We start from the raw sequence: 15,227 nt of genomic DNA, 5'->3' as shown, positions 1-15,227 counted from the left end.
TTTCTTTCCTCAACCCCTTTACATCGCCCTATTATGGCATATGGATGATATGGAGCGGGGGTCTCCTCTCTATGACCCTACGGACCTGGCTTATTTATGTATTACATGGTTGTGCAATCATTTGCCATATAACACTATGAAATGTAAGGCTATGGATTTACACAGCGGGAGGTCGTGAAGCCACAAACAGGTCAATCATTTTTAGATTACTAAAGCCTAAAGGGGGGATTCTCATCTCAACATTTATGCCATATCTGCGGAATGGGGCCCATCTTGTGGCTGCTGTGAATGGAGAGGTGACTTCTCGCCATTCACCTCCATGGGACTTATGAAAATGGCCAACTAAACCTGCTTGGCTATTTCTAAGTCTCATAGTAGTAAACGGAGAGAGCCATGCACGTGGGGGCCACATCTCCATTCATAGCAGCCACGAGATGGGGCCCAGTTCTCAAGATGAGTGTGGGTCCCATAAATGCATATCCCATACATGTCGTGATGGGATTAACCCTTCAATGACTGCATTCTGAAATGTTCTACAACTTTCTATTATACTGTGTGAATCAAGTCTTCGCTGTTTTCAAGATCTCTACTAGCTGACAGTGAATTGAACATCCTTATGTACATCTAGAGACTGATGTGATCCATGCACCTATGTTGGTCGAGTAAGATCAAGACTGCTTTTCGTTCTATGGAGGGAAACCATAATTTGTAAAAAAAATAACCCATATACCATAATCTTCATACTACGGTAAAATATGCAATAACAAAATATAGAATATTATATGATATTATAATATAATTCATTTATCTTTACCTATTTCCTCAGCTGTTACAGTTATATTGTGCCAAGCTCTGGTCTCTCTGTCGAGCGACTTGATGTGAATACTTCCATTACTTGTCACTATCACAGAGTCGTCTTTGCCACTTTTGTCAGAATACCTATGCAGAGAGAAGATATATTTCTCAAAATTATTGTAACCACTGCCTTGTCCAGTCCGTAATGAGAAATTCTTTGATGAGCTGTTATTAGTGCACGGAGAAATGCATTGGGTCATTATTTAGGGTGATTACAATTATTTGCCAAGGAGACTTTAAGGAAATACTTTGGTCACCATCCCAAACCGCAACCAGCAAACTCAGAAACTGCTACCAGTCTTCCTTAACCGCTCTGCACCAGAGACTGCTGCAAGGCAGGATGGACTTGGCTGCTAGGGACTCACGTTATGTCTGCAGAGGAAGGTAGCAGAAAACTGGTGCGAGACCTACCACCTACCACTGGTGCGAGATCTACCTTCTAGAAGAAGACCTACCAGAATGGCCTGGGTGCAAAGAGTAGTAAACAAGCAGGGTCAGAACCAGAAGAGACAAAGCCCAAACAGCAGACAAAGGGTTAATCCAGAAAGTAGCCATGGTCAGCAGCTCATTGGAAGCTAATTCCACAGACGAGAGGTTAACCCCTTCGTTACCAGCGCCGTAGGCGTACGGCTCTGGAGCGATGTACGAGCATGGCGCCCGCTCGCACGTGCAGCGGGCGCCATGGCCAGAAAGTCTCTGCTGTTTCAAACCTTGACCGGCAATAATGCCGATCTCAGTAATTAAAGGCTTTAGATGCCGTGATCTTACCGATGCCCCGTGTGCCCAGTTGGGGCATCGGTAGTTGCACTGAACACTTTCAGCCTTGCTGACGAGGCTGCAAGTGTTCATGCTGCAATTCTTATTTTGGCCACCAGATGGCAGGCCAGGATAAGAAATGAGCAATATTGAGTTTAAATGGCATTTTAAAAATCCCTGATAGAACAAAAAAAAATTTAAAAAAACATTATTTATAGGCTCATATATGAGCCACAAAATCATCACAAAAGAGTAAAAAAAATAAATGTTAAGAAATAGATATAAAAAAATCTAAAAGTTTAAATCACCCCCTTTCCGTATAATAAAAAAATAAATACCTAAATACAATAAATAGAAACATCATGGGTATCACTGCGACTGAAAACGCCCATACTATTAAAATAGAAAATAAAATCCAATACGGCGAATTGCATAACGGAAAAAAGGGTCAAAAATGGCTGATTTGCCAGTTTTTCATTGCTTCTCTTACCCAAAAAATGTAATAAAATGTGATCAAAAAGTCACGCTTACTCCAAAATGGTATCAATAAAAGCTACAGATTGTTCCGCAAAACATGAGCCCCTAAACAGCTCAGTAGACATAAGTATAAAAAAGTTATGGGGGTCAGAATATGTTGATGTAAAAAAAAAAATCATTAAAGTTTACATTTAGTTTTACACTATTTAGACATAAAGAACCTATACATATGGGGTATTTTTGTAATCATACTGACCCAGAGAATAAAGGGCTTGGGTCAGTTTTGCGGTAAACGAAACGCTGTGGGAACAAACCCCGTAAAACGATGGAGGAATTGTGTTTTTTTTTTCCCATTCCACCCCATTTGGATTTTTTTTTACCGCTTTCCACTATACTTTATGCCATAATTAATGGTGGCATTAGAAAGTACAACCTGTCCCGCAAAACATAAGCCCTCATACAGCTATGTGACTGGAAATATAGAAAAGTTATGACTCAAGGAAAATAGGGAAGAAAAATGAAAACGCAAATATGAAAAAACCTCCAAAAAACCTCCAGTTATGGGGGTCAGAATATGTTGATGTAAAAAAAAAAATCATTAAAGTTTACATTTAGTTTTACACTATTTAGACATAAAGAACCTATACATATGGGGTATTTTTGTAATCATACTGACCCAGAGAATAAAGGGCTTGGGTCAGTTTTGCGGTAAACGAAACGCTGTGGGAACAAACCCCGTAAAACGATGGAGGAATTGTGTTTTTTTTTCCCCATTCCACCCCATTTGGATTTTTTTTTACCGCTTTCCACTATACTTTATGCCATAATTAATGGTGGCATTAGAAAGTACAACCTGTCCCGCAAAACATAAGCCCTCAAACAGCTATAGGACTGGAAATATAGAAAAGTTATGACTCAAGGAAAATAGGGAAGAAAAATGAAAACGCAAATATGAAAAAACCTCCAGTAGCCTACGGGTTAATTCAGAAGCTAGCCATGGTCATTACACAGAGGGAAAATGAGCAGGTCTAGAGTTTAGACGAAAACAGAGCCAAGACACGCACACAAATATCTGTCTGTCTAACGATCTATCTATTTATCTATCTAAACGCGATCACCAGCAGCCGGCAATGACTAAGTACAGATGTAAGGCCCCTGTAAAGTAAAGTGTATGTCCACCTTTGCCATTGTGCAGAAGCGTATAAATATATATGGGGTACAGGGGTAGCGGTTTCATTCAGACATGGTGCCTGAGGGGGCCCCCTGCCACAGAGGAAGACATCATTATAGTTAAATGGCACATAATACGCCCCCACAATGAGGTCACTTTGCAAATAACTTTAATTAAACATTTCCTACTATGTTCTGTAAATGCTCATATGCAGACTTATGTGTCTCCATGGTTACAGACTACAAACAATACTGTTTGTAGTCAACTCCTCCAGGAAAGAGCTGCTTATGAAAGGTACTCCAAGGATTGGTAATTAATTATGAGCTACAGTAAGAGATATTGGCATTTTTCCATTCAGTTGTGGTGACCGTTTTTAGCAGTCGTGACAACAGGAAGTTCAGCCATATTGGTTATCACCTTTGAATTATCTTTATGGCAACTGATGGTAAGGGGGTTAAAGGGAATGTTCATGTTAACAGAAAACATGTCTGCTTTCACCCAGAAACAGTTGCAAACTGGGTTACATTGAAGTGATTGGGTCTGAGCTGCAATATCACATACAACCTGTGGACGAGTGTAGCATTCTCTCCGGAAAGAGAGCAGCCATGTTTTTCTAAGGTTGAAGACAAGAGTTCCTTCACCAATCTGATCATGGCATACAGAGTCCATGACCTGTGCTTGCAACACAGATATCCAAGAAGTTCAACTTTTTTTTTAGAACTAAAGTAAAATTACTCCTGCATTATTTCATACTATATAATACCATTGACGTTACATGACTAGTCTTACCGCACAGCTCTTTTGGGAGAATCGGGGTCTGTAGCCAGTACAAAACCGATATTTTTATTTTTCTCATCCTCTTTCACCTTGAACAGGTAGAAGGGTTGGCTGAATTCAGGGGGCTCGTCCACATCTAAGACGTTCACGACCACCTCTGTGGTGCTGCTTGGCCTTTGCTGCTTTGCCACTCGTAGGTCAATGGAGGGGTCGGTGACTTCAATGCTCATTCGGAATACTTTATCGATACTCTCATAGTCCAGTGGCTGGAATTAAAGACATGTGTTTTAACCAAAGCAATGAGCAGAGATAGGCAAAGAGATGTCCAGAGGGTTCCTTTCATACCTTTTTCAGAATGATTATCCCTTCATTGGTCTGTGGGTTGCTTTTGATCTGAAACCACTGTTCATACCTTCCTTTCATAAAAGTGTACTTTGCGAGTCTGTTCTGTGGTTCGTCAATGTCTTCTACCAAAATCCTTCCAACCACTTCTCCAACTCTCAGATCCTCATGGACATCAAATGTGTACTGTTCTGTGAATTTGAAGACATCAGAATAAGATAGAAAGTACAAGATTCTGGAAGGTCTACAAGATGTCAACATCTCGAAGAACATTTTCTTGGACTCATACTTTCAAAAATGTACGTATGCCATAACTGCTTCCATCAGTGACATCCAAGTGACAACCTGTCTACTATTGACCTGAACAGGATCTGAAAGTGCCAAAAGCATGTTACCAAGATTGTTTAGAGCTTCTGGAGGTCCAGTTAATCATGCTTAAGGGACTGTGCAGTATTATTTTAAAAAAATGACTGTTTCTTAAAAAACGTCACACCGGTGGTAAGTGGTATTGCAGCTCTACCCCATTCACATCCATAGAGGTGAGATGCCATACCAGATGCATCGGACAAGTGTTGTGCTGTATTTGGAAGAAGGCAGCCATGTTTTTCCAATTGTGGACATACTGTTTCAAGAAACAGGGCAGTGGCATAATGTACAGATCTTACCTAATGGGATTTTTACTATTTTTGCTTATTACATGGGCTTAGAGAAGGCGTGAGGCTCCTTATAGATGGTTTGGGCTATAAAGAGTCAACTGGGCTCATTTAAAGAGGCTTCAAACTAGCTGATGGCAACTACATAGGGACAAATGACTATATGACTGTTTGTCCCCTATGCAGTTTACAATATGGGGAGATGTGTCGTGAATGAACGAGCATTTTGAAACCCACATTAAAGATCTGATCATCCAACAAAAGCTTAAACTGATCGGTAACAAGTGTTCTTATGAATGCTCATCCGCCCAATCATTGGCTTGTGTAAAAGTGTCCTAAGAGCCACCACTTTTAGGGTACGGACACACATTCAGGCTTTGGGATGTTTGGAAGATGAAAACAGGAATTGATAATAAAAGGAGAGAACGTATTCAGGACAGATCCTACTTCTCTTTTTTTGACTTTCAAAACTGCATCAGAAAACCTGACTGTGTGGCGGTACCCTAAAGGTGTAGATGGCTATCTGATAGTAGCCCACCTAATAATGTGTGGTATGGGGTCAATGAAAGCAGTCTGCAAATGTCCTGATGGGGAATTATGGAATGGTCCTGGTAAGGAGAAACTGTCTCAATAGGAAAAAACTCTTCAGGCATTAATGAGGTGGGAATATAACTTTCTTAAGGCATGCAGAAGATCTTCCTAGACCATAAGTATCCTCATCAGTGAGTAGGTTGACATAATAACTGATGTGTTTTTTATGCTTTAAAATCTTACAGGGAACCTGTCATCAACTTTATGCTGAACTCACTGGGGGCACTATAAAGTACCGACAGAAACACTGATTTCAGCCTTGTGTCACTCATGAGCTAAAAGTCAGTGGTTGCTGAGAACCAGCATCATAATCATTGCAGCCCGGGTCTTGAAAAGAGTCAAATCTACCTGAGAAGAGTCCTGGTTATTCCTAATCTCCTGCTCTCTCACCCATCTGCTGATGATTGGCAGTTCTCTCCTAGAGAGAAATGGAGAAAACCAGGGATTTATGAATAACCATAACTCCTCTCTGGTGGCCGGGACTCTTTTCGAGGCCCAGTCTGCAATGATTGTGATGTTTGTTCTCAGCAACCAACATACTTTCAACTTTTAATTACAGCGGTCTGGAATTTATCTCACCTGTCTCTACTTTTTTCTGCTGTTAGTATGGACAGCATAAAGTTGATGACAGGTTCCCTTTAATATGTCTCAGCACAGTCTCAAGGGGCAATACTTACTTTTTGTAAAAGTTGGAAAGTTGTCATTGATATCGGTCAAATGGATGGTAACTGTAGCTGAGCTTGAAAATCCTCCAGTCAGACCCGGAGAATCCTTGGCTTGCACTATGACTTCATAACTGGCTTTTGTCTCTCTGTCTAGGTAGGAACTCAGCGTTAAGATTTCACCTATGGAAAATATAGAAGAAAGATATATAAAATACAAAGCAATAGGACTGTATGATCGATAGGCGTGTAACCACCATCAAGCATGTGAATGAAGAGGCAGCAGCATTGGTTTAGCATTGTGTCCTCTTCAATGTTTTTCCTTTACTGCAGCACCCTGGCCACCGACTGTACGCTATAAAGCTGGGGGCTGGGATATTAGTGGGGGTCCTAGAGGTCATAAAGCAATATCCACCAGAGACGGAAAACCCCTTTAAGCATTGACTCACCTGTATTTTCATTGATCTTGAAGTGTTCATATCCCTGAAGGATTTTATATGTTACTTTGGCATGACCAGCCACTGTGGGATCATCTGGATCTACTGCAGTAACCGTCGTCACCAAGACATCTGTATTAGGCAAATTAAAATACTTTAGGATATGCTACAATGTAAATGCAGTGCAAATAATGCATTAGACATCACAAAAATATAATCAGTTCATTGACCCCTCTGGAAGCAGATTGTCTTCAACAGAGACAAAGAATCAGGCATGTCCAAGTCCGAGTCCAACCTGATCAAATTTTGACATTGATATCCAAGGCGTACAGTGCAGAGGTTGTGATTGCATCCATCCCCTTAAGCCTAAGAGGGGCCTAGAGGTCACTTTGTGATGTACCATAGTTAGGGCCATTGTCTTGTATTAGGGCCTGGCTTCAAGATCTACCTTTGCTGACTTTTGCCTCCCAAACTCACATTATCCTTCCAAAATCAGTGAGCATGGTCCACTTAGAGCTAATGTGTATGACCAGACAAGTCTACTGCTGCTTATCTCAGTAAGTCTGAGGAACATGAAGAGGGAGATCAAGACAAAAAGGTAGGTGGATCTACAGGACCTTTGGATCTACTATAGGTGGATTTGCATGTTGTTTGGTCAAGTTTGGGTGCATCTAAGTTGATATGTTTATTATACTATTAATCATAGTACATAGCATCATAGTACATACCTGTTGCAGACATCTCCGGCACTGAGCCATTGTACGATTCTTGTGTAAACGCGGGAGCATTGTCATTGATATCGATGAGTCTAATCGAAAAGATTTCAGGAGGCTCTAAAGTTTTCAGGGTGTTTTTATCTACAAGCAGGGCTGTCAAGTTATACTGCGCTTTCTCCTCACGATCCAGCTTCTCGTAGCCATAGATGTCTCCTGTGTTCTCCTTTACTTTGAAGAGGGTGTTAACGAACTCTCCCTGAAGTATGTACATTGCATTGTTGCGTAGCTTGGTGGAGTGAAGCTAAAATAAAAAAATGCATGACTCAATAGTGCTTATTTGCATCAAAAAGCTGAAAGCTGGGAGGGACAAGCTTTCAGGGTCTCAGAATTTGTTTCCCCAAAACCTTTTTCCAAGGGTCGCTGTAGGATGGGATATTCATTTAATTGATCTCCAATTGTAGGCCTACCCCTGCCCAGTGTTGCCCTAGGTGGCCACTTACTCTTCTTAACTCTTCCCCAGCTCTTGATAGCCTTCACTTACAAATGGGCAGACTTGACAAAGCACCATGGCCTTGACTTACCTAGGGCAATGTCTGCATGGAGTTTGACTGTTCTCCCCATGTTTTCATGGGTTCAGCATGGTTTCCCACCAAGACCTAATTATAGCTTGGCTGGCGTGCTATGACCTATGTGGTCTGAAGTTGATGGTGGATCGGACTATTAGAAGTCTCAGTTCAGGGACTATTTATCATCTACCCCCCTTCCCCAAAATATTCTCTTACCGTTCCTATCAAATATGGAATATTAGTTTGTTCCTCAAGAGTAGTGATCTGATTCCACACCCAGGCCCTCTTCACACGTTGCTTGGACTCGAGTTGACCCTGTTGGTGTGCGCCGTTTTTAGTACACAGGACCATATGATGGAAGATGTTGATGCTAACCAGCAGATGAAGCAAAGGCAACTTCATCATAGCTGGATTTCCAGCAGCCTGTAAAAGAGAGATAAGTTTTATGCATTTGTATATTATATAGGAGCTCTGTACGAGTGCCTGCAGTCTGTTGTCCTTTCTTATCAGCCACTTCAGTCTAGTGAGAAGGGACGTTGGGGAGATTTGGACATCTTAATGTCCATACCTGTTTTCTACAAATGTTGTAGCTAGAATCCAAAGCAAGTGCTTGGATGGATCTATTAGGTGGACAAACCTATGACATAAACTTAAGGGGTCGATCTCCGAATTCTAGATGGAAAAGTGCTGCCCCCTGTAGTCTTAAAAGCATTATGCCTTTGGTGGCAACCCTGGGGAGATTGATCATTGGCAGTCACAAAATACTTCATTTAGTTTAGCATTTATGGCAGACACTGAAGGGGGCACACCTGTAATAGAGGAACATATTGGGTGATTTTTGACTGGCGTACCCTGTTATGGGAGGTTTGCAGCATCAAGGGAGTCTTTTACATCCAAAATCAGTTTCTAAGTAAGCCTACCACAATGTATGGTAGGAGTTAGTGTGTAAATCTGGTCCACTAAATCCATGTGAAAGGTTTCTTTTTTATATCTATGCAAATAAGGTTTTCGGTGCACCATGGGTGGGGCTACTTCACTTGGTGTCCCTGGCTTCTACTACGTCATTGCTACCACCTCTGATATCTCAGGGACTGTCAAATCTCAGAGTGATAGGCCGACAATCTAATGTGTCTTAGCTCTTTCCCAATGGAAGGCGAAAGAAGGTTTGAAATCCAACATGCTCAATCCTTTAATGCTCACCGGGAATAAACCACCACCAGAGAACAGATGCATGCTCGGCTGAACCAAATGTGCATGTGTATCATTATGGGGTGTGAGACCTGACGTCAGGTATAGATATTGAGATGCAATGTGGTAAGTGCTGCACTCAGTGCTGTACATAATTTATTTTAACATACAGTATGCTCAGCTAAGTTAGATGTGACTGCTACCTCTGCACATTTAGGAATACTTCCCTTTTATGGGACAGCATTGTGACAACCAAGGTGGATGGCCACAGGGTTAGCCCTATGTGCGCTGTTATGTCATATAGATTGTCACCCAGCTTTCCTAGAATCAGATATCACTGGGAAACAGTGGGATAAGATTTTTAGGGGGCCACCGATGAACATGATGAACTATCTATTGCGAGCTCTTGGAGTACAATCGATTTAACTTTGTGATACCGTAAATCCCTGTAGAGTATTTACAAAAACGATGGCTGGAGAGGCCATGAAATTTTTGTTGAAAGACATTTCATTTACAATTCCCAGCGGAGGCTATTAAGCTGAATAAACCCAACTCGTTCATAATAAACCCATCCTCATAAAACGGAAAGTATTGGCTTCTAGATTTTTCCACGCAAGGTTAATGGAAGGTTAAACGAGCTCTAATATTGACCGCTTATTGCAGTCAATGGGAAAAAATTGGTGGCGGCAGACAGTACGGTTTTATTAGTCGTATTACTGTGTGCCCGGAGTAACCAGTCAATTAATAAATCTGCCATTTCCAGAGGTGAGAGCTGGGATACGCAATTTAGAAAACTTTAGAAAATGCAGACATTTTTTTTCCCTCTTTACAGGTGGATATTTTTTTTTATCTTAGTTTTCAGGATTTCTTCGATTTCCTGGGAGTATTTTGCAGAAAATAAAGATAATATTTCTAATATTTATTCAATCTGGCAGTAATCCTTTTTTCTCCTCTGTGAGAATATTTATTCTTTACGATTTCTCATTGTGGCTCTGGGATTTTATTAATTCACTCTAGGGAAGTTTGGAGAGGAGGAATATTAATATTGTGAAGAAGGAGAAAAGTCTAATGTGGTTTAAAAATATATTTTCTAGCAGGTTAGTTTGAACATTGAGATAATTGTATGAACTGAAGGCCGACTTCATAAGTCTTGGAAAGGAGTCTTTGCAGTTCAGAAGTGAGATTATTTCTTTAATTGAAAATGACTCTTTGCAGTTCAGGAGTGTGACTAATTATTTAATTGGAAATTAGTCTTTGCAGTTCCGCAGTTTGACTACTTTTGACACTGGAAATGAGCCTTCGCAGCTCAAGTGTGTGACTCTTTCTTTCATTGGAAAGGTGTCTTTGCAGTTCTGTAGTGTGACTACTTTTGACACTGAAATAGAGTCTTTGCAGTTCAGAAGTGTGACTGTTACGTTCATTGGAGAGGATTATTTGCAGTTCAGCAGTGTGGCTATTTTATTTATTGGAAAGGAATCTTCGCAGTTTAGTAGTAGTATGAATATTTCTTTAATTGGAAAGGAGTCTGTGCAGTTCAGTAGTGTGACTACTTCTGACACCGGAGTGGAGTCTTTGCAGATCACTAAAGTGAATATATCTTTAACTGTAAAGGAGTCTTTGCAGTTCAGTAGTATGGATATTTCTTTAATTGGAAAGGAGTCTTTGCAGTTCAGTAGTACGGATATTTCTTTAATTGGAAAGGATTCTTTGCAGTTCAGCAGTGTGGCTATTTAATTTATTGGAAAGGAGTCTTTGCAGATCACTAAAGTGAATATATCTTTAACTGTAAAGGAGTCTGTGCAGTTCAGTAGTATGGATATTTCTTTAATTGGAAAGGATTCTTTGCAGTTCAGCAGTGTGGCTATTTTATTTATTGGAAAGAAGTCTTTGCAGTTCAGTAGTATGGATATTTCTTTAATTGGAAAGGAGTCTGTGCAGTTCAGTAGTATGGATATTTCTTTAATTGGAAAGGATTCTTTGCAGTTCAGCAGTGTGGCTATTTAATTTATTGGAAAGGAGTCTTTGCAGTTCACTAAAGTGAATATATCTTTAACTGTAAAGGAGTCTTTGCAGTTCAGGAGTATAACCATAACTGTCATTGGAAAAAGTAAGGAAAATCAGGCTTATCCCAACTTTGACTTGTGACTCTTTATTAGTTCTCCCTGAAATAACCCATTATGAGTGCCGAACTGTTTATTTTGTGGTCTCTGGCATCCACGTGGACCAGTATAGAGCTGGTGGGGGGGCATTATAATCTGGGTGTACGTGTAGGGCCACGATTGGGGTAGACAGGGAGCCCACTATGACTGGTATAATAACATAAATCACTGGCGCTACATACATTAACTTCTCAGTATTGACGTCTATAGACCTAAATCTGATTTTGTGCCTTAAAAACAAATGGTTTGTCAAGCGTTGGCTGCTTTCATTAATTGTGTGATTCATGAGTCAGCAGCCCGGAGACATTTACAGATTGAAGGCTGCAAATTGGTTTGATCGGGGAGAGATGATATTACAGCTGCTTTAACGTGAGCTTTTAATCTACCAAAAACAATGTTTTAAGTTCCACCGGCAGACACTGGAAATAATGCGATACGGCGTCCGCGTTATCAGAGATAATACCTGGGCCGAGACTCTGCACGCTCAGCAGTAGGTGGCCATGCTGATTCAGGTGTCTTGCAGGAGATCCAAGTACATTGTTTTAGAAGAGCAGTTTTAGGCTCCATTCACACGTCCATGGTGTGTTGCGGACCCGCAAATTGCGGATCCGCAACACACCCGCCCGGCACCCCTATAGAAATGCCTATTCTTGTCCGCAAGCTGCGGACAAGAATAGGACATGTTCTATCTTTTGCGGAGCTGCGGACCGGAAGATCGGGGCCACGCTCTGCAAATGCGGATGCGGACAGCACACTGTGTGCTGTCAGCATCCATTCGGTCCCCATAGTAAATGAATGGGTCCGCACCCGTTCCGCAAAATTGCGGAACGGATGCGGACCCATTTGCGGACGTGTGAATGGAGCCTTATCCAGAGTGGTTCATGCCAAGAATTGTGCAAGAAAGACAATTGTGATATACTGTACTGGTAGGCGTTGAATATATTTAATGATTATTTAATGACTCCTGCAGCTTTTATGGGCCTATAATTTGGGGTAAGACTAAGGCTTTACTTGGCCCCCCAGTTTTTGGGGAGGTATTTTGCACTTCCTGGGCAGTATTATGTGATGCACCCCAGTATTCGGCTCTGCTGGGGTGGTATAATGTGCTGCAATAGGGTATTGCTGGCCCCACCTATTTGTGTTTACCCTGCCTTCCGTCAGTTTGGGCCCCGCTATAAAATAGGGCCACTTTTCGTTTTTTTTTTCCAGGCAGGGGTTCACCACCAATGAGGCCAGGTGAGGTGCCAGGTAGGGGCAAGAGGGGAGCGCCGAAGGACCATGGGCTGAAGGAAAGGGGTTAAGTTAAGAAATTGGCATTGGGAAGGGCGGGGGGCGCCGTTTCAGTGTTCACCTCAGGCAGCAGAAAGTGGCCCTGTTTCCAGGGCCACTGTAAGTTCCCAGTCTGCCCCTGCTTAGAGGGAAAAGGGCATGACCTGCCATAAATTGGGAGAGTCTTAAGATGGGTCAAAAAATTGTGCCAACAATATGGCGTATGATTGTGGTGTAAAGTAAGCCAATTAATAGGCGTTATAGACAGTCTAAAGGTGCACCAGATGGATCAGCCAGTGTAATAATTCAGCAGATAATATTAGTAAATCTGCTACATTGCTTCTAAAGTTGATCAGTTTTCAGCGTCCTGTCTCTGCTTTCACATAATACAAGTGGCGAGACCTTTATAGGTAAAGGTTGGCGCAATTATACGATGCAAAAAAAACACAACGTTCGGCTCTTCAATAAAAATGTGCTAAAAGGTCAACAAAGCATATTTAAAAGTGTTGGGATTTTATGAGTTCTTCTGCCAGTAATGGGCTGTTTTATATCGAGAGTGTGCACGGCGGTACTCCCGCTCTGGGGAGTAACTGGAGAGGTGACGCCCACGTCTTTCAAATTGCCGTTGTTCTTCTTAGAAGGGAGTGGGAGGATTTCAGCTCTTTATAATTACGCTAAGTGAAATTTTCCTACGAGCATTAGGTAATCCAAGACGTCTCCTTCGGTGTGACTGCTAATTTCAACGGCGAAGATAATTCTCCGAAGAAATTATTCTCTCTTAGCTATTATACAGTCTGTGCTTAATAGGATTCACCTTTTAATTACTGTTCTGAACCTGAAATGTTAAATATGATGCAGAGTTATCAATCAATTCAGCAAACTGCCAAGTGGCTACGGCTTCGGCACGGAGAGGCGGCTTTTTAATAGTGTGGCGGTCGAGGCGTACTTAATACCGTAGCACTTGCATAACGAAAAGAGTCTCCCTTTTTATATTATGGCCAATATAAACTAAGGGTTCTTAGCCAAAACGAGCCCTTGCAACAACAGGGTGCTCATTTTGTCTTTTTCAGACCCCCCGTTAAAGGGGTTGAGTCACGGAAAATATTCTACATTTTTTAAACCAGCACCTTTATCTGAATACTTCTGTAATTGCATGTAATACAATACGATAAAATCTATCTATACAGCGCCACCTGCTGTTTGTTCTTTTTCTTATTTCTTGTCCGCCTCACTGAGCTGGTCGAACGTGCTCAGTTTAAAACTGCCCCTACATATGTTCTGTTAGGAGCTCTGACAGTTACATAGAGAGAACTGCAGCAGAAAGGACTCGCCCCTCTCAGCTGCCGGGCTGAAGATAATCTAGCAGAGCAATTGGGGAGATCTCTGGAACCATGTGAGGTAAAGGGCTGGTTCTTGCTTTGTTAGAAAGATATTGTCATGTGCTATGTGATATCGGATTTTCATTTTTTACATCAAAACCCCTTTAAAAAAAACTCCTTATTTATGGTCGCCAGATGCAGTTCTATAGGATAATGGACAGGGTTTATTAAAGGTTTGTCCAATTTGATCACAGCGATCAGCAGTAATTAGGAAACCTAGCAGTAAGTGTTCAGTTTGCCTGCAGCGCCGCCACTGGGAAAATTACGCATTACACATTGGCCATTCAAATAAAGTTGTTGTCTTTTTAATGCAGGACAGGGCAGGTCCTCCAGAGAGTCACTGTTTGCAAATGCCCTTCATTAAGGCCTCTGAGTACAGACAAAGGACCAACGTGTAAGTGGTTATCTGGTTCTTTAAAATAAATGGCCTATAGACCTCAAAATTAGATCACCGATCGGCTGATTAAAGGGGCTGTGGCGCTCCACGGAGCCCCGCTCCCCCTCATTGTACTCATTGTACTCCATACTTTTGGTAGTGGTTGTGCTCGGTATTACAGCTATGGACTCAAACTGTAGCAACTTGTAATACCAGACACTCAATCCTAAAAGTACAGTGCTACTCTTCAACTACGATGGGCTGAGAGCCGGACCCCCAATCATCCAAAGGAAGCATCCTAAAGAAACTGAGCATGTGCGGCCATCTCAGTGAGCCGGACAAAGAAAAAAGAAAAAAAAAAACAGCAGGTGGCGCTATACAGATGCATTTTATTGAATAACTCAGTGGCGATACTACATTTTTAATTTCATGCAACGACAAAAGTTTTCAGATCCAGTTGCTGTTTTGAAAACTGTTGAAATTTTTTGATGGGATGACCCCTTTAAAGGGGCTGTCCACCTTTTAAGAAGTGATAGCCTATCACTAGCTGGTCGTTGGTCGAGTCCAACACCCGGCAACACCCGGCAGGGGCAGCGGAAGCCGACAGCTATGTTTACTTTGTGGTGGACTGAGCTGGTCACTGCGGCACTGCTCCCATTGAAGTAATTAAAGTCAATGGGAGCACTGGTGCAGTGATGAGCTCCGTCCACTGCAAAGTAGTCAGAGCTGCTGTCTGCTTCCAGCACTGGAGTTATTGTAGAACAGCTGATCAGTCAGGACGCGGGGTGTCGGACCCTTGCCGAATCAGCTAGTGATCTCTTAATAGAAGGTGGACAATCCCTTTAAGGGTGTA

General features: G+C 41.8%; 1 protein-coding gene across 1 annotated transcript in view; it reads right to left on the bottom strand.

The window, feature by feature from the left end:
• Nucleotides 1-15,227, bottom strand: part of CDH5 (cadherin 5) — a 40,975-nt gene that overhangs the window by 10,562 nt on the left and 15,186 nt on the right. The window contains exons 2-8 of the mRNA XM_044269446.1: nt 8,220-8,426; nt 7,450-7,738; nt 6,734-6,853; nt 6,300-6,467; nt 4,382-4,569; nt 4,049-4,302; nt 815-939 (exon numbers count right to left, since the gene is read on the bottom strand). Coding sequence (XP_044125381.1) covers nt 815-939; nt 4,049-4,302; nt 4,382-4,569; nt 6,300-6,467; nt 6,734-6,853; nt 7,450-7,738; nt 8,220-8,408 — 1,333 coding nt within the window. The 5' untranslated portion in view covers nt 8,409-8,426. The remainder of the gene's footprint in view (nt 1-814; nt 940-4,048; nt 4,303-4,381; nt 4,570-6,299; nt 6,468-6,733; nt 6,854-7,449; nt 7,739-8,219; nt 8,427-15,227) is intronic.

Source organism: Bufo gargarizans, chromosome 10 (genome assembly GCF_014858855.1).
Source record: "Bufo gargarizans isolate SCDJY-AF-19 chromosome 10, ASM1485885v1, whole genome shotgun sequence".
In the NCBI taxonomy this organism is placed as follows: Eukaryota; Metazoa; Chordata; class Amphibia; order Anura; family Bufonidae; genus Bufo; species Bufo gargarizans.
The sequence above is the reverse complement of the archived record's forward strand: the minus strand, read 5'-3'. Positions and strand labels throughout refer to the sequence as shown.